Source organism: Osmia lignaria, chromosome 9 (assembly GCF_051020975.1).
Source record: "Osmia lignaria lignaria isolate PbOS001 chromosome 9, iyOsmLign1, whole genome shotgun sequence".
NCBI lineage: Eukaryota > Metazoa > Arthropoda > Insecta > Hymenoptera > Megachilidae > Osmia > Osmia lignaria.
The window spans coordinates 14,959,579-14,985,855 of record NC_135040.1 but is presented as its reverse complement, the minus strand read 5'-3'; the positions used below and the strand labels follow the sequence as shown (position 1 = coordinate 14,985,855).

Sequence of the window (26,277 nt, the reverse complement as noted above, 5' to 3'; positions counted from 1 at the left end):
CGCCATCTATACGAAAATGACGCAAACTACTCAACAACTTACCGATTGATTTCCCGAGAACTAGCGCCATCTAGCGGAAAGAGGTAGAAGTAAGTTGTCGAATAGTTTGCGCCGTTGTCGTATAGATGGCGCTAAGATAAAATTTTTTAAGTGCTCAATGTAAAAATAATCATACATACAAGCAATGTAAGATCTAAATCTTTTATTTGTATACATGATTTATAATACATGATGGTTAAGTAAAATAGTTGTAAATATTTCTATTTATTTATTCCAAAACAGATGACTAGTACAGAAGAACATAAAATAGAATTTAAGAAAAAGCCCAAAAAGCAACTAAGGAAACGACATGTATCATCTGATGAAGATGATGAAAATGAGGAAGCATCAGTCAGGTAAACAATAATCCTAATTATGTGTACATGTAAAATCTAATTGCAAGACTATTACTTCATTTAGAGAAAAAGTGGAGGAGATGAAAATTATACAGAAGCTTCGCGAGCGTCCCAAGGGTGTAAATGTTGTTGGATTAGCACTTGGGGAAAATGTAACACCTGATGTAATGACAGTAAGTTTTGTAATTCTATAGTTAATAATGAATACTATAGAAATTGTTCTTTCTAAGAAGCATCTTTTTCCAGTCAGATCCTTTTAATGTAAAAACTGGAGGAATGGTAAATATGGCTGCATTAAAAAATACAAAGCTTAAACAAAACGATGCTTATGAAACAGGAATAGGTACACAATTCAATGCAGAAACAAATAAAAGAGATGAAGATGAAGAAATGTATGTAGTATATAAAATATATTATCAAACAGTTACAAAATTAACAAATATTAACAATATTGTATTATAATTTTTAAAGGGTAAAGTATATTGAGGAAGAATTATCAAAAAGGAAAAGCAAAAATGAAGACAAAACAGAAAGTGGATCTAACAATGATAAAGGATCCTATTGTTCACCAGAAGAAGCAGCATTACAAGCAGTACCTGAACATTTAAGACAAAGTTCTGCACATAGAAGTGAAGAAATGCTTTCAAATCAAATGTTGTCTGGTATTCCAGAAGTAGATCTTGGAATAGAGTACGTTTTTTTTGTTAGCAAACTACATATAAAAGAAATCGTATTTGTCATTGAAAAATTTGGTATATGTTATAGAGCAAAAATTCGTAATATTGAAGCTACAGAAGAAGCTAAGTTAAAGTTGCTTTGGGATAGGCACAGAAAGAAGGATGGCCCTTCACAATTTGTGCCAACAAATATGGCTGTTAATTTTGTACAACACAACAGATGTATGTTGTATATTTAATGTTTCTTTGATTATTGTTTAATTTATAAATTGTCTACAATTAATATCTTCATTTATTTTCAGTTAATATAGAAGACACAGATTTCCAAAAGTCTAAACAAGATTCTGATGACAAAAAAAAGGTAGCTGTTCCTCGAGATGATTTTAAAGGAAAAAGGAAGGACAATGGAGAAAAAGCAACCGATGATTACCACTACGAACGATTTAAGAAACAATTCAGACGATTCTAAATTTTAATAAAACCATTTAAATAACAATTTATGTATTTCTTTGAAATATACATATAATCGATTATAAATATCATGTGAAATATATATGTGTATAATAAATTTCGATTTATTGTTAGTAACAACTTGTTTTAAATGATTACTTGTATACCCAAAAATAAAACATGTTTTGTAGGAAACAGTTTTGTGTTTCTTGTAAACTTGCCGTAAGCCTTGATACGATCTTACGACGAGAACTAGCGACGTCAATTGGTGGTGGGGAAATTGCATCGAAATTCGATCCCTTTAAATTTCCAGTAACTATTATTTTTCCTTGTACGCTCTTATAACTATGAGTTGTGGATTTGTTACCTGTGGCCCAAACGAGGCACTCGTGGTGTCAGGTAAATAGATTTAGGCTGCATCTTGTCTGCTTTTATGCGCCTCAAATAACTCGACATGGGAGGAGTACTTTGTCAATTAATTGATTTAATACGCATTCGTTAAAAATTGAATTACACGTTATATCATCAATTACGTTTAATTAACTATATATATTTAATATAAAATTATGTTATTTCATGGTCTAATTAATTGTTCATTTATTAGAAGTATTTTTACTTGGATTTAAAAGACACCGATCGTAGAGATACATTAAAATATAATGGATTTTCGGCTCTTCTTTTTAAGGATGCTGCTACAGCAAACCCCTTTTGGTACCCGGTGGCCGAGTTTTTGTATGGCCAATCGTTCAGCAAGTGCAAAAGTAAGTAAATTGTTATATTGTTAAAGATACAAAACTAGCTTATTGTACAAATGTTACTTTTACATTTTGTATTTCTTAGAATTTCATTAAACACCATGACTTTACAAGTGGAAAGTCCTACTGTGTATACATGTCAAGGTGTACCAATATCTGTAACAGGAATTGCACAGGTAATGATTCAATATCAACTACTAACATGCAAAAAATAATTATATATTACAACATTTGTGTATTTGTTTAAAGGTCAAAATACAAGGACAAAATGAAGAAATGCTTTCTACTGCATGTGAGCAGTTTCTTGGAAAATCTGAAGATGAAATTCATAATATTGCGCTTGTTACATTAGAAGGGCATCAAAGGGCAATAATGGGAAGCATGACTGTAGAGGTACAATAAACCTTATACTATTATGATTAATGAAAGATAGATACAAATATTAATTGCATGTACTTTACTCCATTTATGTATCACAGGAAATATACAAGGATCGAAAAAAATTCAGCAAGGAAGTTTTTGAAGTAGCAAGCAGTGATCTAGTCAATATGGGCATTACTGTTGTGTCCTATACATTAAAAGATATTCGAGACGAGGAAGTAAGTTCATCCTGTTTTTCATTAAAAAGTATTTATTTTGTATTCAAAAACTTAAGAAGAAATTCATCCAAAAAGGTATACTAAAAACTTGAAAATGATAGCAATCTAATGTGTTTTTAAAATCTTTTCAACAGTGATCTGTTATTAGAGTATACACTCTTAAAAGTCCCCCTTTAAGTGGTTGTATATGTATAAGTACTTTTTATTAATATCAGTTAATCTAGTCCAATCTTGTATATCGTAAATATTGAATACATTTTTGTTTTGCTACTTGCAGGGGGCAAAGGTACGTTCAAATTTTGTTTTATCACTACATATAATGCCAATGCACTGCTCTCCAGATGAAATTAGTAAAAATCGTTACTATTCAGTTAATGAGGGATTTAGAGCATATATCAAGTATTTGCTTCAATGGTAGCATAAATCTTCTACACACATTTGTAAATCTGTTCTTCAAATATGTGTGTGTGATATTTTTTATTGTATGCTGTCTTTGTGTAATTCAGGCCTAAATAAATTAAGTGCTAAAATTAATGTTATTATTTAACATTTTGAACGAAATAATATCATTATTAAACTGTATTGTGTTAAATTATATTTATCAATTATTTGTAGGGATATCTTAAAGCTCTTGGAATGGCGCGAACTGCTGAAGTAAAACGTGATGCGAGAATTGGCGAAGCAGAAGCTCGCCGAGATGCTCAGATTCGCGAAGCTATTGCAGAAGAACAAAGAATGGCTGCGCGTTTCCTTAACGATACTGACATTGCAAAAGCGCAACGGGATTTTGAATTAAAAAAAGCAGCTTATGATGTTGAAGTGCAAACTAAAGTAAGTATATCATTTCTATCTTTGTTTAAGTAAATGGTAAATTATTAATTTCTAACTGTTCATAGAAAGCAGAAGCGGAAATGGCGTTTGAATTACAAGCTGCAAAGACAAAACAAAGAATTATGGAAGAACAGATGCAAGTAAAAGTGGTCGAACGCGGACAAGAAATAGCTGTACAAGAACAGGAAATGTTGAGACGCGAAAGGGAATTAGATGCAACAGTACGACGACCAGCTAATGCCGAAAAATACAGGTAATTTGTAAACGAAAGAAACTGTTAAATAGATATTTATAAACATTGTATTTACAGACTAGAAAAAATGGCTGAAGCTAATAAAATGCGTTTAGTAATGGAAGCCGAAGCAGAAGCTGAAGCTATCCGAATTCGTGGTGAAGCAGAAGCTTTTGCTATTGAAGCAAAAGCTAAAGCAGATGCAGAACAAATGGCAAAGAAAGCTGCTGCATGGAATGAATATAAGAGCGCTGCTATGATTGATATGATGCTTGATACACTTCCAAAGGTTGCGGCGGAAGTTGCAGCACCATTATCACAAGCAAAGAAGATAACGATGGTCTCTAGCGGAAATGGAACTGTTGGAGCAGAAAAATTAACCGAAGAAGTCTTTAACATCGTAACGCGCGTACCGGAACTGGTTAAGAATTTAACAGGAGTGGACATTGCAAAGGTAAAGTTTGTTATATAAGTTAATATTCGAAATATATTGATACATGAAAACTTTATATATTCTTTTTTCCAGTCTGTTCATGCTGCTTAAACAAACGATACAAGAATTTTAAATACTTCCTGACCACATCCATAATTATATGAAATATTTAATGAGTCTTTGATACATCATTTATTTTAATATGCTGCTCCATATTAGAGTCAATTTATTAATTTGAATTTCAATAACATTTAATTGGATGAAAAGTTCAGTATTTTCACTGCCAATTACTTGACGATAACAAGTTGATATTAATTAGTGCCAATTTTAAATGAATGTTTTAAAAAGTAAAAGATATTTCGTATAAATATTTGGAAATAGATTATAAACAATGAATATGTCCGCACAATATTCATATTCCATTACTTACACGATATGCAATAGATATAACAGTAAATGTCTGAGTTACAGGGGCAGTGAACGTGTATTTTATTTAACCAATATTTTATTTTTATCTATAATGTAAGTTAAAGTTGCAATAAAACTTTTATTTTATTATTTTTTTAATTAATCTTTTATGCACTTAGAAGAGAAAAAAAATTGCAAATATATCTTTTTGAAGTCTCGTATTGACCAAAGAAGGTCCAGTTTTGTCCATACGTATATAACTTTGCCACTATGTGCCGAAACATTCCTCTAATATGCTATATGTACCTTTTAAATGTATTAACATAATTTAACGGGTATGAGCATTTTAGAAATGGTGATGCTACTATCTAATACATTCAATGTGGTTTGATGTTAAGTAATTTCGTCTAGTCCCTGAAATTGAAATATCTCCACTTAAGTGTTTAGTTATACAATATTTCCTACACTTAAAAATCTATTAATATATTTTACGTCGATTTTAGCTAGAATTTACTGTGATCTAAAACTCTTTGTACGAAAAAGAAAATTAGTCATAGTTCTTAAAACACGTTTGGGAGCTTTGATGACAACATTTGTATGACCAATTTAACGCCTTAAATTAATGCAAAAAAAAAAGATTCGATTTTATGTAAAGCGATTAAACGTTAAAATCAAATCAGCTGTGTATTAATTTACCTACCCTGTTATAATAAGTTAAAAACAAAAACAGAAAACAATAGAAGTTGTAAACTGAAATGCTATAAAGAGGCTCTTGTCAGATATGGATTAATAAATTTTCTTCATTTTTTTTCACTGTCTTAGAATTGTTTGATGTAAAAAAATAAATGTACGAAAACAAGTTGTTTATAAAAACTGTTGACAGTATTAGTTTTCATCCAAATTAGTTTTACTTTAATGTATTCTAATTCATTCTTAAGGACGCCTATGTCTTGAAATTTGCACTATGGATGCATACAAATCATTTTTAGTCGATTTTTTAGCTGGTGGAATATCTGCAGCTGTTTCTAAAACTGCAGTTGCACCGATAGAAAGGGTAAAGTTGTTACTTCAGGTGCAACATACCTCAAAACAAATAAGGCCAGAAGATCGGTACAAGGGTATGTACTTTATTTTTAACTAAAATGATTTATAAATGTTTCAAATCTTATTGCAGGTATGATAGACGCGTTTGTACGTATACCCAAGGAAACTGGTTTTCTCAGTTATTGGAGGGGCAATCTAGCTAATGTAATTCGATATTTTCCAACTCAAGCCTTAAATTTTGCGTTTAAAGACAAATTCAAAACTTTGTTCTTGGAAGGTGTTCCAAAAGATGCATTTTGGAAACAGTTTGCTGGAAATTTGGCATCTGGTGGAGCTGCTGGAGCAACATCCCTATTATTTGTTTATCCACTTGATTTTGCACGTACAAGGTAATGCATTCCTTCTTTAACTTTAAATAATACTAAATGTTAAATATACTTTACAGATTGGCAGCAGATATTGGCAAAGCAGACAAACGAGAGTTTAAAGGTTTAGGAGACTGTTTGGTAAAAGTTTTCAAGACAGATGGTCTTTTTGGATTATATCGTGGTTTCAGTGTAAGTGTCCAAGGAATCATTATTTACAGAGCAGCATATTTTGGTTTTTACGACACTACAAGAGGCTTGCTTCCTGATGCGAAAAACACTCCGTTATATATTAACTTTTTAATTGCCCAAGTAAATGATTGCTTATCAAATTATTATGCTTAATTTGAATATGCTCACACAATATTTTTTCAGGTAGTAACAACAACGGCTGGAATCATATCGTATCCTTTCGATACGGTTAGAAGACGCATGATGATGCAGTCGGGACGTAGTAAAACCGAAATAATGTACAAAAACACATTAGACTGTTGGGTGAAAACAGCCAAAGCAGAAGGTGTTGCGGCTTTTTTTAAAGGGGCTTTTTCAAATATTCTTAGAGGTACTGGAGGAGCATTAGTTTTAACATTATATGATTCAGTTAAAGACCTAATTGATGCAGCACTGAAAAAAGGTTCAACCAAACCTTCGGAATAATATCTTTAATTTAATTGTGATACTAAAATAATTTGTAAGATCAAATACACTTTTCTGCAAATGAAATTCGAATTAATTGCATATTAAAATTCTTCAGTATAAATAACATTCTACATAATATTTAAATTTATTTTGAAATTAATATTTCGTAAAAAATATATACGCACTTACTAATAAAAATAACACATTGTTGACACTTTATTGTTTTATACATTAAATCTGATGAATTTTAAGATTGCTAGACATACATACCTGGTACAATGTGAATATATCAGCTGTGACCTAATTTACTGGCATTTACAAATAGATGGTGTTCTAATAATTTAATATACATATATATAACATATTCAGAAAAAATTAGATGTAGAACTTTAAATGCCCACAAATAAATGCCACAGCCTCATATCACTATTTGTTATGCTTGATTTTTGTTTAGAAACAAAGGTGTATAATTTAATTAAGCATGGTATGTCTGTCATAAATATTACGTCGCTGCTCACGAACTTGCCGTTTCCATTTATCTTGTTGATGACCGACACGATTCAATACATTACCTCTTTCACCCATAGGATGAGATGTTCCAGGACCAATTGATGAATCGTCCTATCGAAATAAAAATATAAATATTAAATTGAATTTGTAACATTTTATGTACATACATAATATATGTAACAACCCAAATATACATACATCAACATTATTATGTTCATGGTAGCCAATGTTTGTTGAAGTTTTATGAATTGTTTTGTTCAATAATGGATCCAAACAGATTAAGAATAACATGTAAATCACTAAAAGGGATATAACCCAAATAACAAGTATTACCACTATCTGAAAACATACAATTATTTCATTATTTTTCTGTATCAATTAAATTAGAATAGTAAAATAAGAAACTAACTTTAATAATAGTGGTATTCCTATTTTCATACTTGCAACCACATCTCGAACAAAATATTTCCTCCTTGCCTTTTAACTGATCTCCTACCTTTGGCAAAACAACACCTTCGCAATTACTGTGGATTAAAATTTAAATTAAATTATGATATTGACCTCGCTTCACAGGTGTTACGTATGCGGGATTAAGTTCTCTATATTAAATAGGAATTTCAATTACCATTGAGAAGGTGGAACATTTATGATGTACGTTTTTCGCACTAACGATGATTGCGCTGTATTTACCACAGATGAAACATTAGGACAAATGCACTTACATCTTTTATCGTCGTACTGCGCCTACAATCGTTTGTAAAAATTATATATATTAGAAAAATTAAATGTCAATATTTGACTAACTGATATACTAACCTCAGATTGTGACAAGCATAACAATGTGACTGCGGTTACGAGGAAGATGTGCGTCAACATTATACAGTTACACGTTGCATCCAGACCCGTTTCTTTTTTAATACTTTAATGTATTTAACTCGCAAGCATAAAAACGTCTTTAGAAACAAATAAACTTAATAAAATTTCACCGTTTCGAAATACACATCCCGACTGTCAAGCAAGCAGCTTGAATCACAGACAACGTAAATAAATACGATATACGACGAGTTTTCGTTCGTAAGTAGCGCCATGGATGGCATTTCGTTGAATGAATAATACGATCTGAATTACCGGCATAGTCAAAGGGCAATTTTTTAATTTTTGCCTCATTTTTTATGAAATTTTTACCAAACTGTTTGTACAAATCTTCTCGACGAGTAGTTGTTTTCTTAAAATAGTTTAATAGTTATTCAAACTGATACGACAGCCATTTTAATTCAAATCTGATGTAATGTAATTTTCTTTACATGGATTTATTACATTTTAATTAAAATAAATCAACATTCTTAAATATAATACATTAACTTACATCAATTTTCTATTCATATTCTCTGCGGTTCCATGTATCCTTATTAATATTCGTTTAGGTTTAGGGCGTTCGAATCATGCTTGCACACTTCTATAATGATTATACCGGCACATCCATTCCGCTCTGATTCACACAACTCAAACAAGATTCAAAATTCAAAGCGCACTCTGACATCGTTTAAAATGAATCACCATACTTTCTGAGTATACTTAATAAAATTATATGGAATATTAATCACGACTATACCATCGATAGACCTATGTAAGTATACATATATATTTATATACCTTTTTTATATGAATATTTATGCATTAGTATTATGTAATGAGTAATGAAACGTACAAATGGACTGGGCAGTCGGAGACTTGCCATTGCACATTTTATTTTGTAAAATAGATCTTGCACCATTTATTATCACAATTACAAGAGCGTTGTTAATAACCATCAACGATGCAAGTTTTCTCTTTGTGTTCATTTCCCTTGATAGTACTATGCCTTCCATGTACTCGTAAAGCGATCATAATCGTATAAGGAGCTTCTTAAAAAAAAAATATCAACCAAGTATTATACCTTGCAATTAGAATGCAGCTACATCTTGTTACTCATGCAAGAGTATCGTTCAGAATGTAAAATGTTTTATGAACTCTGCCAAGCTATGATCCCGATTAATATAGACAATACGACCACTCCAATAATTACGAGTACACATTTTTTCTTGCGCAGTTTATTCTGATACATACTCGCTTGCCTTACATGCGAAGTAGCCTCGTTCACAGATACTTCTGTTCTTTCTACAGAAGCTTCTATAGAATCAATTACTTCTCCTTGATCATATACTAAAGCACCAAGATCTTTAAAGATTTGATTAATATCACTAATATTGCTCTGTAAAGACAATAATTATGCATTTTAATCCAATATCAGAAAGTCGACAATCCATTTCTCAAATTGAAATATTTACCTCCAACTGTCTTATGCTTGCTTCTTGTTCTTCTAACATTCGTAAATTTTGTTCCTCCTTTAATTGTTGTTGCTGTGTTTGTTTCTGAGTTCTACTATCTTGTAATTCTATCAATGTCTCTTGCTTCTTCTCACCAAATGGAGCAATACCTGCATTTGCTTTAGCTTTCCTAACCATTTCCTTTTCCTTGGAAGCTGCAAGTCTTTGTACCGCCTGAAATTTTATACATATTAGTTAATATAATCATTATTGTATATTAAGATGATTGTCTTATCATGTAAGTTTATAAATGAGTTTGTTACTTGAAAAGAATTTAATGCACTGGTAAATTCATCTTGAAGACGTTCTCTTTGCATTTTACGTTGTCTTTGTTCCCCAGGACTAGTGGAGCCTGAATTATTAGCTAATATAGCTAAGTCTCGAAGAAGTACACTAGTATCTTTTGCCAACTGTTGCGTATAATGCTGTATCTGATGCCTAAAAACAAATCAGTGATCTTAAATATACCAATTTTGGACACTTACAAATTAAAACTTACAGTTGGTTTCGAAGTTCTTGGGAGTCTGTAGAACTGCCCAATTGATTAACCATCTTTTGCATGGAAGACACTGAAATATAAGTCAAGATGAGCACAAAGTCTTTCTGTATCAACAAAATTAACACGCTTACCATTTTGAGATATCTTCAAAATTGATGTACCAATCGTTTGAGACAGTCTACCAAAATCTTGTTCCCTTGCAGGGCCACCATTGTGGTACGATGAGAATCCAATATCCATGTTGACTTATGTTTTAATTCAATGGGGTTGAAAGTATTGGAATATTATTTTCTGTGTCAAATAATAACCTCGTTGTTAGAGGTTATTCGTTCACTGGTTAACACATAAAGTTAACCATTCGTAGTAAGTCACGGTCGTAATTTTTTTTTGTTGTATTAATTGAATTTAGGATTACTGAATTCGAGTACGCTGAAAATACAGAAGAATGAATAACACGATGACAGTTCGAACGTCAAAGATGGCAAATAATGATTATCTACTGAGTAGATTCTACTCCTATTCCACTGCTGTCAACAAAATGACCAGAAAGATGATTAGCTTGCAAGATGACTCATACAATTACTAACGAAAAATTAGTGATTTCTCTGATAAAAGCTATATATATATATATATATCAACCTTTATGCTGTTCCTCGAAATAAATCAAGTTCACTGTGGGAAGCTCTAAAACTTCAGGTAAATCGATAAAGCCTAAGGCAAGTCTTAAATGAATATAGTTGTTACCGTTTGTCACACCGTATGTAATACACGTAGTTCTACCGCGACCATATCAAGATAAATAAAAAGCCTCTCCTAAAAGAAAAACGAGGCCATCACGCATGTGAAATCGTCTTTACTGACTGATTTGTGAGAAAATTAGAGGAAGGTAGATTTTTTACACACAGTATATACATTATGAAACATTAAATTTGATTAAATTCTTTAGCGGTGAAATGAGGAAAAAAATCTCTCTATCGTAAGGTCTTTTATTAGACTGTATAAACATTTATTACATTTTTCGTGTTTATTTGTTTACAAATTATATTTATATCTTATTGTGTAGTAATAAATACTTTATTCAAGTCGTCGAATAATCACATTGGTCGTTATTACTAATTAAAAAATATATACAAAAGTATTTACAAAGAAACAAACGAGTGTTTGTCATGCGACTATATACCTCATTAAAAGAACTAGTAAACTAGTAGTTTTAGAATCAGGGTTAATCAGGGTTTTAGAATCAGCTTAATTCATCAAACGTGTGATTTACAAATCAATGAATAAAAGTCGTCGCATTCATTTTGTACGTAGAACGATTTTTAAAATGTAATTATAACATCTTGTGCATTGATTACGAACATTAAAAGCGCTGACATTACATTGGTAATTAAATACAATTGTCATAGTTTGAAATATATGACATGGAGCGGATTTACACGTGTATCATTGTCTTTCTTTTTTTTAATAAAATAAAATATGCAACTCATGATTTTAATAATGAAAGTGTGAAGTCACACGTTTAGAATATTTCATCCTATCTTGTATAATAAGAATGCAAACATTCATGTAAAAAAGGTACTCGCATTACGCATAGAAAAGTAATTATACACACTGAATGAAATCATGATATCATCGATGAATATACAGGGTGTTCGACAATAGGTGGAAGATTTTTTAAGGAGTGATTCTAGGGATCAAAATAAGACAAAAATCAAGAATGACGAAATAGCGTTTGCGGCTTTGTTTTCCAGTAATTAACGTTTAAAAATTCGAGTAAAACGCGCCTAAAACCTGCAGCCTGCCCAGCACCGACGACTGAACGACTGAAGATCCGCAGGGGTGAGTACAGTCATAACCAAGAAGAGAAACAGAATAGCACGAGGTAATGATTCTTGGTTATGACTGTACCCACCCCTGCTGATCTGACGTTCAGTCGTCGGTGCTGGGCAGATTGCAGGTTTTAGGCGCTTTTTACTCGAATTTTTAAACGTTAATTACTGTCTAATTTTGTCTTATTTTAATCCCTAGAATCACCCCTTAAAAAATCTACCACCTGTTGTTGATATGTATACGCATGAATTAGAACTTAAAATCGTCCAGTTATTTCAAGGCTGAGTTTTGAAGAGTACACAGAAATTTTTAAAATATTCTCGCCTAATGTCATGACCCCGAAAGAACCTACGTTAATAAATATTTTGAACTAACTACGTGTTTGTTAATCGGACACGGTACAATTGTACATATAATATACAGATGAAACACATCGTTATCGTACACATGCATCGATATAAATAAAGCATTATATCAGTTTTGATTATCTCTCAAATCACTAAAGCGTCGAATCATCGACAGCAGAAATCTTTTATCGTCGATTATTGTTACATCGTACTTTCAGTGGATTGTGCTTCGTTTTTAAGTTACCTTTTTTTTTCCAAACAACGTCAACCGTTTAAAAACTTTCTTGCGTTATTTACAATATAAACATTTCAAGTAGTCGAAGAAAATAATATTTAGTAATTATGATTAGCGAGGTTTATCAAGTGAAACCACAATTTTCTCTGTAAATCGATAGCTTCACAAATTGGAAAACTGCTGGTACAGCATCATCCTCAAACTGTCCTTATCACGTATATTGGTCATATAAAATCATTCATCATTTATAAAAGAGACGCTGCATATCCATATACTATCCACAATTCACTGCAAACTCGATTGAGGTATTCCACATTAGTATCGCAGCCGTTAAATACGTTTCTTTATGTCAGTTCTTTGGTCTTTCAAAGTTTCTTTGGTTTCTCTTCTCTCCCTTTTTCTATTAATTTCACTTTGCGTACGATCCCTCGGTCAACTATTGTACACTATAACCAAGGTTGCAAATTGATTTATGAAAAATTAATTTAACCTTCGGATCATAGACTAGTCTCTTCGACGGAACTCATTCTCTCGAGCTGTCGTTCTTCGTCGATGCCAACAAAATACGTCGTGACGTATCCTTTTGGTTTGACGTACGTGTTTCCTCGAAGATGGCATTTAACGCCTTGCTGTTCAAGAACAGCCGCGGTATCCGTTGTAACCTGTATAAATGATATTCCGTATCTTCAAAATTAGAACCACACGAAACGCGGGTAAGAGATGAAGTGATTTTTGAATAAGAAATCGATGGGTATTCATCAAACCTGTATTTTTCCTGGAACACCCGTCGTGTCCATTCTTGATGCCATGTTAACAGCATCACCCCAAATATCGTACAGTGGTTTCTGAGCACCCACTACACCGGCTGTTACTTCTCCATGTGATATGCCGATTCTTAATCTGAAGAATTGATTTTTCTAAATGATTTAAGTTTCAAGAATATGTGTCTACCATAGAGATATAATACACACTTATATGGTTTAGTTCGATAGAAAGATCTGCCGTTTAGTTTACTGAGAACTGCCATCATTTCCACTGCAAACTGAGCCATTACTTTCACCACGTTCTCGTTGAAACTTTCTTCGCTTTCTGAACTTCGCATTGAATCACGTCGAGTCGCTTCTAATCCACAGGCTGCCATGTATGTGGTACCTAAACGAAATACGATACTCTTTAGGATTTCATCGTGTAGAAAGAATGTTTGTCCCTCAGTAATTATTTACCAGCAATCTTGATTTTTTCAATTCGACAAACAAAGTACGGTTCAAATAATAATTTGTCGAATTCACATATAATCTCGTTCAAATCTATCAAAACGTTGCTTTCATCGATGGATACATCGGTTAACGAAGCAAACATAACAGCAACGTTGTTGTGTGCTTCGTGGTATGGCTCGTTCTCTTCGGTTCTATTCATGTTTAAGTAGAATTCCGCTGTATAAAATGTATATCAAATATAATTACACCGATCATTTTCAACGTTTTAATGTTATTTAAGCCAACACATACCAACGTGTTCTGGCAAGATGTTACGGAGTAGCAGTTTATTGGCGTTCCTAGTATGAAACGCTTCGTCCTGTTCCTTGGTTAATTGACGCTTCCATAGATAATCTAATCTGCTCAAGTATTCTGCCTGAATAAATTATGGGAAGAATTCAAATGCATATACAACGTGTTCTCGAATAAATAATGAATATTTAATATGAGAAAACTTACCTGGCGATCGATCAGGTGCAAAGAAAAGGTGAGAAAAACAATACTTAAAATGTGAGCCAGTCTTGGTTCTAGATACGGATTCCAGCTTTCACCTGACTGTGAATTAAATTAAAAATTAATTCCCGTCAAATAATTAATGTCACGTTAATAAAGACATCCGCAAGAGTTACCCGAAACAAATTCGAACGGTGTATCCAAACGTTCCACGAGTAAAATGCCACCACCGTGATGCCCATTACTAATTTTATAAGGTAATGGAGCCTCAGAAACAAGAAACTTGTTAGAATTGCCAAGGAACAAGTCTGTGTCATTTGCTGGAAACGATTATTGTAGGATATTAAAAAACACCATCATGTTTACTTGTAAAGTTGAACTAAATAGAAATCTACAGTAACACAAGTACCTACTAAATAATCTTACCCAAGGTGTAGCTACGCATTCGAGCTTAGAAGCACCAGGTTCTGCCACGCTAGACGTTATGTTGTTGCTTGCAAGCTCGTCCACATTGTTACATTCAAACTGAAATAACACGATTATCGAATAACAAGCTTTCTCTTGATTATTTATCACGTGGTATTGAACTTACAATCATATCGAACATGGCACACGCTGCTAACATTATCGTCATCACCAAATACAATATTGTTCGAAGAAACGTGCTCCATACCACCTGAAATCCAATATGATCGTTGTATTAAGTAACGTGAAACTTATGTAAAGAAAATAAAAAAGATTTTTATAAACCAAAATACCTTTACACTGGTTTGATACAAAAAGCACAATAATTTGTTACGAGGGTGTGGAACGTGTCCTTCGTGTTCATCGTGCGGATCTTTATATCGGTTCCACGCGAAATGCATCCAAACGATCGGTATTAGAGCAATCAAGAACAATATCGCAACCGAGTAACTGATTGTCGTACTCAAGTGCCATCTGAAAGATGATTACACGTTTCCATGATGTAATAATCCTAATCAAGATTATTAATAAAGTGTTTTATAAATGGAGCATACTCAGAGACGGAAATTGCTGGTACCAGGTAAATGAGTCCCATAAAGATTAGAACAAAAACAGCGGAGCTAACGTAAAATTTAAAGAGAGGATCGGGTTCCTTCAGGAACGGTATCTCCCAGTTCCACTGTTGAAAGGTCAAGAACAAAGGATTGATGTGTTCCCATCTGCACCATTGTCTGTAAAGTGATTCGAAAATTTATTTGAAAATCCTTCGACCATGTTCTCCACCTATAATATCAACTTAGGCTTCCCTCGGCTAAGTGGAAATATAGGGGAAGGTGATTTGGAGTCGAGTGTACCGGTTAACCGGTCATTAACACAACGGTTAAATTATCCAGCGATAGTACTTACTCCCACTTAGTGAGGGGCATTTGCTTAATAGCATTTTCCATCTCCGCATCTGCGGCTTTTAGCATCAGATGATAATCTCGCAAACAGGAGTCCATGAAATGTGTCCGCCGTCTATAAGTGCCGGCGAACACGTCAACATGATTATTTATAGTGGTGGTCAGACGTCTGCTGTTCCTCGGGCCAGAACTGCTAACGTTACTGGTACGTACGTTACTGAATCTCACGTAATGCTTGTTAGCCACCGGAGGGGAGTCCGGACTGATGACTGTCAAGGTGTTCTCGCTGTTCTGCAACAAGGTTCGCCTGTCAACGACGCGAAATACTTGACGAAAGTTCGTTCAACGATTAATGATGAGAACAGTGGCGTAGGAACAGCTCGAACGTAAATGTTGGATAAAAAATAATAATGAATCATCACGGGCTTCCTACGCCACTGGGAAATACGCACCTGCGTGGTAGGCGAATCGGGAGGAAGCGAAGGTGTGATCAGGTAGCTACGAATTCCGTATTTCTTCAGCACCTCGTCGTTTATGGAATCCACCGGTACGCAATCGTACTCGGAAGCATTAACGAGATCCAACGTTTGCTGCGTAACGTGTACCTTGCCCGGTTGTCCAGTTTGTTCCATTTTATTAGCTATAACGACGTCGCGTGACCAAACGTCGTACTGCCATTTGTTGGCACCCAGAATTCCAGATATTATGTTGCCCGAGTGAACCCCTATTCTCATGTTTACATCCACACCGCATTCGCGTCGAACCCTACCTCTCACCTCTTTGATTATCTTAATCATATCGAGTCCTGCAATTCGTTCCAATTAAATTAATGCTAGTTTAGTTTAACGCGTCGACTGCCTACGAGGCGAATTGAAGCTTCAGATTAAAGTATTAATCCTTAATAACCTTGATGATCTGTAATATCGTGGGTGGGCAATAAGTATGGCTATTTCTATTAGGGCAGTCAACGCGATCAGCTGTACCTGCGTACGTCAAACTATAATATTTACCTAAATCCACGCAGCTTTTCGCATGCTGGGAATTCGGTGTTGGTACACCGCTGACGCAATAGTAGCAATCACCAAGAAATTTGATTCGCAGAACATTATGCCTTTCGGAAGCCTCGTCGAAACTACCGAACAAGTCGTTTAACGTCTCCACTAGTTTTCGTACGGGTAATGTTACGGTCAATCCAGAGAAATTCACCACGTCAGCGTACAAAATGCTCACGTTGTTGTGCGTTTCGACGCATAAATCGCTGGAGAACAAACGATCACGTGTATTTATAATTAAGAAAAGGGTTGATAGTATAAAGAAGAAACATACTGATGCGGTCGTCCTTTAGGCGGTGGTTTCTTGTGTTCCTCGATAAATTTAAAAATATCACGAAAATCTTTCTTGATCTTCGCGGCTATGTGCTGCGGTAGGATGCTCCGCGTCAGTTGTTCCTACAAATATTTACGTACAGTGGTACGCAGAGTTTTGTAACAGGACTGTAATAAAATGTATTAAATAAAGATAAACATACCTCTTGATCTTTTTCATAGTTCAATCGCAGCGTCGATTCAACGCACTTCCGACGATCGAGGAAGGATCGTCTAATAACGACTTCGTTCATGAATCTAAAGTATAATCCTAGCCCATTTACGCAAATAAAATATATCGTGTCTGTAATGATCTGTAGAAGAAAATGATGTCAATTACAAATAACGCTGTAACATAGTGACGCTTAAAATAATCGGAGAACGATGGATTTTGAAATGAAAGAATGAGAATTGATCGAGTGGCCTGTGATAGATTCATTTGATCAGGTGATCCTCTAATGATTTCAAGCGGCACATTATCGTTTTATTTATTCGATTAATTTTCAATGCTGTTGCGTCAACGACACGCAGGTGAATTTACCTTGGTCGAATAATCGAACGTGTTTCTGTAAGTGATTAACGATAGGGTGGCCAGGTAACACATGGTAGCCGTGACGCCTAATATGAATGCGTGTAGATTTTCCGTGAGAGGTAGGAAGACGTAACAGGCGAGAAGCGCGTGCGTTGCGTACGCTGGTCTGAAAAAAGAAACGCTGTTAAACACATGCAGGTATACATACATATACATATGCGTATATAGGTGACACAGGTGTGGTATAAATACGTGTACACACGATAAATTCATGTATACAGGTTCGTTAGCGAAAAAGGTAAAAACGACTCTCTATTAGCCGATTACTAGACTCGATTTAATCGTTAAAATTACACGCGTCTAATTTATATTGACCTCTAATTACCTTTTGCGTGTAAGGGTCATAGATAAAAAACAAGATTGAACATAGAAGAAAATAATTAGCTCGTCTCATTGGAATAATCAGAGATAATTATTCTACTATACGAACAGTATTATCCCTCTTTTTAATCGAATTGCAATTCACCGAAATTACAATTTACAATTCGTATAAATGTAGACGAGGAAATAAAACAAAGAGAGAAAAACAAGTTATAATAGTATCAAGATTCAACAGAAAATAGATTCATTAACTCGTATTCTTGGAATTAACGAGAGATAAGAATTTTAATATACGCAGAGCGTTTTATCCGCCTTTAATTAAATGAAATTCCCCGAAATAAAAATTTGCAATTCGAGTGAAGAGGAAAACCTAGTCGTAGTTGTATCTCACGGGAGTGTTGCGAGTATAATATTGATAAGTGGTTCACCAGTCTTTCGTAACTGCGGTTTTAGAGGAAGTAAATCGAAGCTGTCGGTCCGAGACGACGAGAAACCGAGCAAGGACGTCGATGATAATTAAACGACGTCCTTGTACGATTAACCCTCGATCAGCCAATATTGGGTCAGTTTTGACCCAAGGTTACAATGGAGAGTCTATTAATGTTTGGTCACTATGAGCGGTGGGAACTTTATCCCCTATATTTGCCATTTCTTGAAAATCTACTGTCCTGGATTAACGCAGGCTTCCTGATATGCTTTTGATTTTAGGATACTCTTAGGAAAATCTAGGGAGAACCAGGGAGAGTCTAACATAGAACCTCTCATCTTCTTAGCTAAAAAAAAAAAAAAAAAAAAAAAAGATATAGACAAATAAGGCCAGTGATGGAATATTCCTTCCTCTACATTTCCATCAATTACTGAAAACTTAAGTCACACTAGATTATACTAAGTACTATAATTTCAGATCAGAAGGATTAATCAAGCAGCTTCCTTCATCTTATTACCTTATCGGCGGTAATCGGTCATCAGCTTGCTTGAAGGTGTAGTACAATGGAACGGCCAGATCACCGACCACCAACAACACCACGATCATACAGGACAATATAACGGATAGATAATTGTTTCTGGAGATGATCTTCGATCTGAAGGATAGAGCGATCACAGGGCAGAGCAACGCGCTCATCACGGTGCAAACCACCACGTCCGGCACACAGTTCTCGATGCTGACCTGGAGAAAAATTAGGTCACGCGTTAAAACACTCCGGGTGTATTTTCGTCTATATGAAATACGTACATATATATACATATATTTTTATAGGCAGCGTACCGGTGATTTTCATGTACATACACCGGCCAGCTCTATTAATAGGAACGAAATGACTGGCCGCTCCTTACCAATAGAAAGATTATCGATTCAATGGGAGTTGCAGATTCTGACGTGACCGCAAGGAAAAATACGTATATCGGACATGATATTCCGGAATCGGTATCTCATTTGATAGAGTAGCTTCTTGGAAGGGGGGAGATGTCTCAGTTACTCTGATTAATAGTATCGAACGCGAGAAATCCAATTAATCCTTGGTGATCCATATTTATAAACGCATCGACTATACATAGTTAAGAACCCTTTACGAACGACAGAGTTTCGTCCAAAGATTAATCGTATGTCTTCGTTATAATTACTGCTATACGATACGATAATCAATTTCAAACAATAGCTAATCTCAACTAATTTACATATGTAGCAAATTATGAAAGAGAACATAAAAAGAAATCTTCTTACAAATAAGTTAATAAGTGTTGTTTGAAACTGATTACTCTACGTATACTTTCTATATTTACTGTACATTTCCTAGCCAACTGTTTCGTTTTCACCTTATGTATGTACATACATATGTACGACGTTTAGTGTTTCATTTCGCTTACCATTGTAATCAGAATCAAACAATACGTGATTCCGAGCAGCAATTGTAGTAGAACGAAGAGCGACAGATAACCATACTGAAGCCTCCTCTGGTAAACCGTGAACAGCTTCTCTAGGCTCTTGTATTTGAACTGTTTCTGAAAGTGAAAGCCCACGTGAGATTATGTATTCGACGTGTGACCGACGATGTTTGAACTTTCTACACAGAGTTAACGTTAATAACGATCAACACGAGTATCGATCCTGTTTAATGATTTCACAGCTGACTATCCGGACGCATTAAGCCCGCACATTGTTAAAAAAGAATCGATTTTTAACTCTTTGCATTCGGAGTTTACCTTCCAGGAATACATAGCGAGTAGGATTCTCATTTAAATACATTTCTCGGATGCTCGAAAGTTTCTGCTAATTGTAATTACTAATTTTCTTACCTTCCGTGAAAAAATATATATATATGTATATAATTACTTTATTATCCACGCTCGAGTGACGGATTGCTGAGATAAAAATGAATTGAATTTAAATAATTATTCTGTTCTGAGTTACTATTAAATCGACCTTCACAGTTCGAGGATACAAATAATTAATTTTAAAATAAGAATGCAAAGAGTTAATAAGCAAATTCGAGAATAACGTTAAGAAGTAATTGACAAATTAAAGGCACTGCGCGTACTTGCCTTGTCAGTTTTTCGAACGGGATTAAAATGCACAAATCACGAGTAGCAAAAAGAATGCAAGAAAAATATACGATATCAAGTGTTGTTTAAAAGTTTGCGCACGCAAAAATAGCGTTCTGTTTGAAAAGCCGAGTATACTCGAGTGGGCGCGATCGTTCCGTTGTTATCAATCGCGTAAAATAAAACCTATCCGTGCACCACCGACAAAATAGTCTTACAAGAGGAACACTCTAACCGGAGCAGCCACTAACAAATCATATTTCTTTTTTTTCTCTCTTCCGTTCGCATAATCTTCATCGAGAGAATTTCACCATCGCACGTGCACAATGTTTACATTCATTATATAAAAATATTACTTTCAATTAAACTAATTAACATCACTAAACGAGAACGATGGAAATACGATGATTTTATAAGAAGATTTCACAGAGATGATCGACACGCAACTAAACGCGAGGTACGAAACGAAGGAAACATCCTTCGACGTTTCCTACGCGACGACCAATATGGAATCATATGCAATTGCGTCATTGAGAAATACACCATTCGCTCGATATCAAGAAGAAAAAATGAGTAGAACCATCGGTGATGCTCGTATTAAATCACACGGTCGCACCTTCGCGCCTCCGCTAAACGTACGAGTGAAATCGAACGACTCGAAACTCTTTTCCCTTTCGTCGAATGACTCACGAATGATATCTTAAACGTATGTAGAAGAAAAAAAAAATGAAAAGTCTAATTATGTATCGCACTGAATCCGCGTTAGCCCATTGATAAGGAGGTCGACAGGAAACCCCGCGCGCGTTCCCAACGTGCTTCTATCTCCGCCAGTCACCGGCGGTCTGATGCAAAATCGGCGACGGTGCGACGTGTGCGGCGAACAGCCAGCATGAATTTATGCGGCTCGTAAAGCACGATAAAAATCGTAGCGAGTATCGTGGGGCGCAGCCGCGCCTTTCCGCCCCAACGTTCCAATGGTTTCACTCCTTTTTTCTCCCTGACTTGTTTCGCGAGAGAGCGAAATTTCGCTTATTTCGTTTCAACGGATACACACGGAACAGTTTCATCTGTGCTGCTGTGTTCCGCGCGTGCGTTTTCCACGAGCCCGTTGCAGCTCGTGGCTGCGAACCTTTCGGTCCGGCGAATATTGATCTTCAATCTCGAACGGGCCCGACCGACCACCTTCTATTTCGTACATTTTCTCCTCCTCATCGTCGCGACGAAATCCCTAGCTAATTTGTAATTCGTACACGAAACGAGCTGATAAACGGTGGAAGCAGCTTGCTGGTTCGCTTGGTTCATCCGGAAGTGAATGGAGATTGTATATTGGAGCTGAAGGTTGAATGGTTTTTCGGGAGAGATAGTCCTTGATGCTTCGGTTGTTTAGAATCTGGAAGGACGATGATGGATGGGCTACTTGTTAATCTTCTTGAATGATAGGAGTGGTTATAGACTGCTTCCAGTGCTTACCTGTTGTATATAAAAAAGCAATAATTAGGGATGGATATTTTATAGCGTTGTATTAGTAGAATCATCCAGCGTTTTCTGAGAATTTCGGTGTTCTATAATACTTTTGTAAACATTCAATGTTTACTTCCTTATAATCTCTGGGTGGTCACGAGCTATGTATCATTCCGGTCTTATATCCCGTCGTTAGAGAGTGAGAAATGGACCATCGGGTCAAATCGTCTTTCCACTGACATTGTGACACTACGTCTTCGTAGAAATCTGTTAAAAATATACTGCAATTGCTATTTTCTAACATAGTAACATAGTTCATAGACCATTTTTCTTCCTAATTTGATTAGATAAGCTTCCGTGTAACTAAATATCAACTTAGTAGTTCGAACTTAATAAACATTAAAACAATGCGAGCATTTTATCAAAGTAAAAATGATTTCTCAACAAATAATCACGAGAATTGCACAATACGATATCCTTGATTCACTTTTACCAGAAGAAATCAGCACAAATATTTAGTCTCGTTTTTGACCGCGGCACAGTTAATCTAGACGCACTGTCAGCGATAACTTTCAAATAAAATCGATATACCGGGTGATGAAAAATGTAGGATTTTTCCAGAGAACCCATAAAGGATTTTCTTAGCGCCGGTTTAAAGATTTCAAGTGTCACGCTATCACTTCACTTCCATGCGAACGGATTACGACGAAGGACGTGAACGAGATTGAATAACATATTCTTTTTTTCTATTCCTCTTATCAAACGTTTGTTGATATCAACTTGATACTACAATAAATAAACTATTCGCGCGTTGATTGCTCGTTGAAAAATTCAACTTTTCCGTGTAATCGAATTATCAGGAAGGAAAAATCCGATATAATATCGAACTACTCTTCAGATTCTTGGTTAAACGAGCGAATAGATAAATCGTCGATAATCCAATTGCAATTTCACGGAAATCTTCACGGTAATGGCAGATACCTGCTTCTCTCGCGTACTGACGCGCTTTCGTGGCCCTCCTCTTCCTTATAATTTAATTATCATTCGCGCTGGAATGTTTTTCAAAATGTGCGAACCACCACTAAACGAGCTGAAACGTTTATCTATGATTAGAACGGTGCAGAAAGGAGAAGAAACTCGAGTCGACGTGTCTACGTCGACAGGAGAATCGTAAATGGTTGAATTAAACTTACACAATCGTGAAACGAAACTTTCTTCGTTTCGAAGGATTAATTAAATTGATCGAACATACTTCCATATTTACGAGTAAGAATTACTAACCCTTTCATTGTGAACAGTTTCAGTTTTATGACCAGTATTAAACGGAAACTAATCAAACATCGGGTCTTAATGATATTTCATATTGTGCAGTAAAAATTTGTTAAATCAATATTGAATCATGAAAGTATAATATAGCTATCAATTTTATGATTATTATACAAGAGATCCCATCAAGGGCTGATACGATTCGTGTTGAATTGAAACGCACAAAAAGACCTAAACAAAAACTGCCCAAAGTGTTCATCATCGTCGCGGTTAAACTGCTACAGGTATTCTTCTTGTATTAAAAGGAAAAAATTCTTGCACGCTCCTTTGCATAAAACTGCCTGCTTATCCTCGTTCGAAGAACAATGCTACGCGTTAGTTTCTCCATGATAAAAGGCACGTAGTTTAGAATAAAAAAAATCTATGCACTCACTCTCAAGTTGGACCAGGTCCATTCGTCAAGACTGTTAGGCGAGACGATGCGACCGTCGCCCACCATCTGAAGAGAATTCAAGGATGCTCGGGTGACCAGTTCGAATTCCATTGTTCCACGAAGGACTACTTGTAAAAAAAAAAAATGCTGGACCGATCACAGGGACTCGATCGATGACCACGTAGGCGACGTCGACGACCACGACGACAACTTCACCGCTGTTCGATCCATCGCGGCTACGATCCACGAGCAGACTGATCGTACGTGGAAAATGACTCACCCTGAAGCGGCTCTCGGCTTCGCTGGCCGCGCTTGGTGTCACTTCTAAAACACTACCGTGTTAGAGCACCGCTTTATCGTGATAAGGGAAATGGGCCACTCTAAACGCCCCTTCTCTCTCCCTTCGCGAGCAGCTTGTTTCCCTGTTGTTTTCCACAACGGGATGCCCGAGCAAACGAACCGTCGCTTTTCCAAGCTTTCAACCTTTCAGGGGAGCGTCATACGCAATGGCCAGGATAATAATAAAAGTTTTATCTACTTTGGCTTGTCTAAGATCACGCTGGCCTTTTCATTCTTACGGTGTCTCCTTTTAAAAACGTCCTTCATCGGTTTCCTTTTAATTGCAGAAACCTCCTACGTTTGCCTGGCGGTCGACTGCTCTATAAGCTTGGCCGAAATCGGTACTGAAATTAAAATGATACGATCTCAGAGTAAGCAACATCTCAATGTGTTGACTTTGCCAAAGCTGAGCGCCGATGACATTTGTCTCATCTCTTGGTGCTCGATGCATTTGGAATAAATAGAAAATAGACTGAGAAAAAGTTAACAGAATTCATGGAATGACTTTCTTTATCCGAGTATCTTTAGAACCGGTTCACGATTCAGAGAGACGTTTCTTGGAAACATCAATGACCCGACTTTTATGAGAGATGCTCGACTCACGACTATGATTCATTCTTGATCGATCTTGATTCGTACAGTTCTATTCTCTGGTAATTTCTCGACATTGAGATATCAATCGCTTTGACCGTGAAGTTTTCACAAAGGCGTGTAGCTGATGCGAATCTTAAAACATTCATTCTTTATAACAGCTACCAGGTGTATTATAAACGAAACGAAACGGATCGAACAATCGTGAATTTCAATATCTATAAATATGAATGAAAAAACGAGGAAATTTACCATCGTCGATTACTATCATCGAGCGTGAAAGTGACATTTACGAGCGGCAACAAGCATGATCATTGTATCACGCTCGAGTACTCCTCGCTACCGGAAATAATGTGTGCATCCATGAATTAAACCCTTGTCAATAAGCGTAAAGGTGTTTTAACTTGGATCAAACTGTTTGATTCGTGGTATTGTTACATGTGCTTCTATTATAAATGAAACATCAGGACGTACTCTTGGTATCCTTGGTATCCTTGGTATCCTTAGATCAAGAACGATAATCTTCCAATCATTCAGAATTCTTACACCACCAAGTTTTCTAAAATTGAAAATAATTAGCGTTAGCGAGTGCATAGATAAAGCGTTAAAATTGAGGAACTTGTATAATAAAAAAAAAAAAGGAAAGAAACAGTAATTTGTTTCAGTCTCGATTCGCGCGACAGTCGTCATAAAATTACGGCCTATTATTCTCACGCGCGAAGAATCAGAAATTATGCATGACGATTTAAAAACACGGAGGCCTCCCACCGTGATTCCATCCAGTCACACATATTTTAATCGTCGAATCTTAATTGCATCCTGCCTTTGCCTCTTCGCATGCAACCAGCAGCGTGAACACTTCGTAACACACGTCCTTCCGGATCGTTTCATCGGCCAAAAGCAACAGATCCATTAAATTAACGACACCCGAAGAAAGGATACCAATTGACCAGTTCGTTGCAGGTAAAGTAAGAAGGAACGAATCGATTCAAAATACGCAGAGAAGTTTGTTTGCGCGAGCGGCTTCGTAGCTATGTAAATATTTGTCTTTTTAAAAGCTCCAGTATTTTATGCGCTAGATCGTCAGGAATTATTTATGAGTATAATTTTCTAATTATTTCCTTCTACATCCAACGGACGTACACGATGAAATTCGACAAATCCATCAAACTTTAGATAGAAGCACGAACGACCGACTGATAATGACATTGTTAGATAAACAACCAAATGACCCGCGCAGTCGAATGAATCATGAAATTGATCGAACCTTGTGACTAATTATCGTGTAGCAAAAAAATGTGTCTCGCCTTCTTTTTCTTTATAATTTTATGAGAGAAAGGAGGGAGGTGTAAAGAAAAAAAAAAAAACTTGTTACGGCACCTAGACACGGATAATCTGTTCGTTCCGTCGATGATTAGCAACGCGATGATACGAAGGAACGTTTAATCCTATCATTTAACGATTGCTATAGTGTCCTTCGTACGCGTGCAAATTCATCTTACGAAATGGAGCAACGATGGATTTCTGCTATAGCGTGCCGCAGTCAAAGAGTTAATATTATTTGCATACAGTTGCATGCAATGGAATATTGCATATTTCAAGACTTTCAGGATTCGAATGAATTTTAAAGTGATTCGAAACTTTCTCCATACAACGAACGATCCGATGCGCTTTATAG

The 26,277-nt window shown here is 35.5% G+C and overlaps 6 protein-coding genes across 8 annotated transcripts; 3 read left to right on the top strand and 3 right to left on the bottom strand.

The window, feature by feature from the left end:
* Positions 1 to 30: 30 nt before the first annotated feature.
* On the top strand, positions 31 to 1,628 carry LOC117602457 (splicing factor C9orf78). Its single transcript, XM_034320511.2, has 7 exons — positions 31 to 186; positions 283 to 395; positions 460 to 568; positions 642 to 787; positions 867 to 1,085; positions 1,161 to 1,294; positions 1,375 to 1,628. The coding sequence occupies exons 2-7, from the start codon at positions 283 to 285 to the stop codon at positions 1,539 to 1,541; spliced, it is 888 nt and encodes a 295-aa protein (XP_034176402.1). The 5' UTR covers positions 31 to 186; the 3' UTR covers positions 1,542 to 1,628.
* Positions 1,629 to 1,759: 131 nt separating this feature from the next.
* On the top strand, positions 1,760 to 5,456 carry LOC117602391 (flotillin-1). Its single transcript, XM_034320351.2, has 9 exons — positions 1,760 to 1,921; positions 2,208 to 2,283; positions 2,363 to 2,453; positions 2,527 to 2,670; positions 2,757 to 2,876; positions 3,492 to 3,707; positions 3,773 to 3,960; positions 4,018 to 4,393; positions 4,466 to 5,456. The coding sequence occupies exons 1-9, from the start codon at positions 1,870 to 1,872 to the stop codon at positions 4,481 to 4,483; spliced, it is 1,281 nt and encodes a 426-aa protein (XP_034176242.1). The 5' UTR covers positions 1,760 to 1,869; the 3' UTR covers positions 4,484 to 5,456.
* Positions 5,457 to 5,575: 119 nt separating this feature from the next.
* LOC117602538 (ADP,ATP carrier protein-like) lies at positions 5,576 to 7,388 on the top strand. The gene is made up of 4 exons (XM_034320721.2): positions 5,576 to 5,898; positions 5,955 to 6,213; positions 6,270 to 6,501; positions 6,565 to 7,388. Exons 1-4 carry the CDS (start codon positions 5,745 to 5,747, stop codon positions 6,844 to 6,846), a joined length of 927 nt encoding a protein of 308 aa, XP_034176612.1. The 5' UTR covers positions 5,576 to 5,744; the 3' UTR covers positions 6,847 to 7,388.
* LOC117602512 (uncharacterized protein CG1161) lies at positions 7,018 to 8,381 on the bottom strand. Its single transcript, XM_034320657.2, has 5 exons — positions 8,155 to 8,381; positions 7,964 to 8,082; positions 7,748 to 7,862; positions 7,537 to 7,677; positions 7,018 to 7,449 (listed from the first exon to the last, which is right to left on the bottom strand). The coding sequence occupies exons 1-5, from the start codon at positions 8,212 to 8,214 to the stop codon at positions 7,300 to 7,302; spliced, it is 585 nt and encodes a 194-aa protein (XP_034176548.1). The 5' UTR covers positions 8,215 to 8,381; the 3' UTR covers positions 7,018 to 7,299.
* Positions 8,382 to 8,643: 262 nt separating this feature from the next.
* Syx7 (syntaxin 7) lies at positions 8,644 to 10,712 on the bottom strand. The gene is made up of 5 exons (XM_034320532.2): positions 10,335 to 10,712; positions 10,204 to 10,273; positions 9,968 to 10,142; positions 9,666 to 9,878; positions 8,644 to 9,589 (listed from the first exon to the last, which is right to left on the bottom strand). Exons 1-5 carry the CDS (start codon positions 10,441 to 10,443, stop codon positions 9,341 to 9,343), a joined length of 816 nt encoding a protein of 271 aa, XP_034176423.1. The 5' UTR covers positions 10,444 to 10,712; the 3' UTR covers positions 8,644 to 9,340.
* Positions 10,576 to 24,041, bottom strand: ACXD (Adenylyl cyclase X D). 3 transcript variants are annotated; one of them, XM_034320176.2, is made up of 22 exons: positions 23,950 to 24,041; positions 23,670 to 23,794; positions 19,835 to 19,969; positions 18,913 to 19,136; positions 17,597 to 17,753; positions 17,220 to 17,369; positions 17,018 to 17,139; positions 16,702 to 16,949; positions 16,144 to 16,496; positions 15,696 to 15,982; positions 15,344 to 15,520; positions 15,083 to 15,263; positions 14,917 to 15,000; positions 14,751 to 14,849; positions 14,501 to 14,644; positions 14,331 to 14,426; positions 14,124 to 14,247; positions 13,839 to 14,048; positions 13,587 to 13,767; positions 13,380 to 13,515; positions 10,843 to 13,277; positions 10,576 to 10,632 (listed from the first exon to the last, which is right to left on the bottom strand). In XM_034320176.2, the coding sequence occupies exons 2-21, from the start codon at positions 23,778 to 23,780 to the stop codon at positions 13,113 to 13,115; spliced, it is 3,384 nt and encodes a 1,127-aa protein (XP_034176067.2). In that variant the 5' UTR covers positions 23,781 to 23,794; positions 23,950 to 24,041; the 3' UTR covers positions 10,576 to 10,632; positions 10,843 to 13,112. The 3 variants fall into 3 exon arrangements, with proteins under 3 accessions (XP_034176067.2, XP_076546105.1, XP_034176078.2); XM_076689990.1 differs by lacking the exon at positions 23,950 to 24,041 and having other exon boundaries at positions 10,948 to 13,277; positions 23,670 to 23,800; XM_034320187.2 differs by lacking the exons at positions 23,670 to 23,794; positions 23,950 to 24,041 and adding an exon at positions 21,090 to 21,198.
* Between the last annotated feature and the right edge of the window lie 2,236 nt (positions 24,042 to 26,277).

Bases quoted from the DNA above. Each gene is read 5' to 3' on its own strand.
- LOC117602457 (XM_034320511.2), top strand. From the start codon at position 283: ATGACTAGTACAGAAGAACATAAAATAGAATTTAAGAAAAAGCCCAAA. The intron at 396-459 runs GTAAACAATAAT...TACTTCATTTAG, and splicing joins AATGAGGAAGCATCAGTCAG to AGAAAAAGTGGAGGAGATGA. The intron at 1,086-1,160 runs GTACGTTTTTTT...TATATGTTATAG, and splicing joins GAAGTAGATCTTGGAATAGA to AGCAAAAATTCGTAATATTG.
- LOC117602391 (XM_034320351.2), top strand. From the start codon at position 1,870: ATGAGTTGTGGATTTGTTACCTGTGGCCCAAACGAGGCACTCGTGGTG. The intron at 1,922-2,207 runs GTAAATAGATTT...CTTCTTTTTAAG, and splicing joins CGAGGCACTCGTGGTGTCAG to GATGCTGCTACAGCAAACCC. The intron at 2,454-2,526 runs GTAATGATTCAA...ATTTGTTTAAAG, and splicing joins CTGTAACAGGAATTGCACAG to GTCAAAATACAAGGACAAAA.
- LOC117602538 (XM_034320721.2), top strand. From the start codon at position 5,745: ATGGATGCATACAAATCATTTTTAGTCGATTTTTTAGCTGGTGGAATA. The intron at 5,899-5,954 runs GTATGTACTTTA...ATCTTATTGCAG, and splicing joins GCCAGAAGATCGGTACAAGG to GTATGATAGACGCGTTTGTA. The intron at 6,214-6,269 runs GTAATGCATTCC...TATACTTTACAG, and splicing joins CTTGATTTTGCACGTACAAG to ATTGGCAGCAGATATTGGCA.
- LOC117602512 (XM_034320657.2), bottom strand. From the start codon at position 8,214: ATGTTGACGCACATCTTCCTCGTAACCGCAGTCACATTGTTATGCTTG. The intron at 7,678-7,747 runs GTTAGTTTCTTA...GTATGTTTTCAG, and splicing joins GGAATACCACTATTATTAAA to ATAGTGGTAATACTTGTTAT. The intron at 7,450-7,536 runs GTATGTATATTT...TTATTTCGATAG, and splicing joins ATGAACATAATAATGTTGAT to GACGATTCATCAATTGGTCC.
- Syx7 (XM_034320532.2), bottom strand. From the start codon at position 10,443: ATGGATATTGGATTCTCATCGTACCACAATGGTGGCCCTGCAAGGGAA. The intron at 10,143-10,203 runs GTAAGTTTTAAT...ATTTGTTTTTAG, and splicing joins CAAGAACTTCGAAACCAACT to GCATCAGATACAGCATTATA. The intron at 9,879-9,967 runs GTAACAAACTCA...ATAAAATTTCAG, and splicing joins GTGCATTAAATTCTTTTCAA to GCGGTACAAAGACTTGCAGC.
- ACXD (XM_034320176.2), bottom strand. From the start codon at position 23,780: ATGGAATTCGAACTGGTCACCCGAGCATCCTTGAATTCTCTTCAGATG. The intron at 14,427-14,500 runs GTAACTCTTGCG...TTTAATTCACAG, and splicing joins ACCGTTCGAATTTGTTTCGG to TCAGGTGAAAGCTGGAATCC. The intron at 13,768-13,838 runs GTAAATAATTAC...TATTTCGTTTAG, and splicing joins TGAAAAAATCAAGATTGCTG to GTACCACATACATGGCAGCC.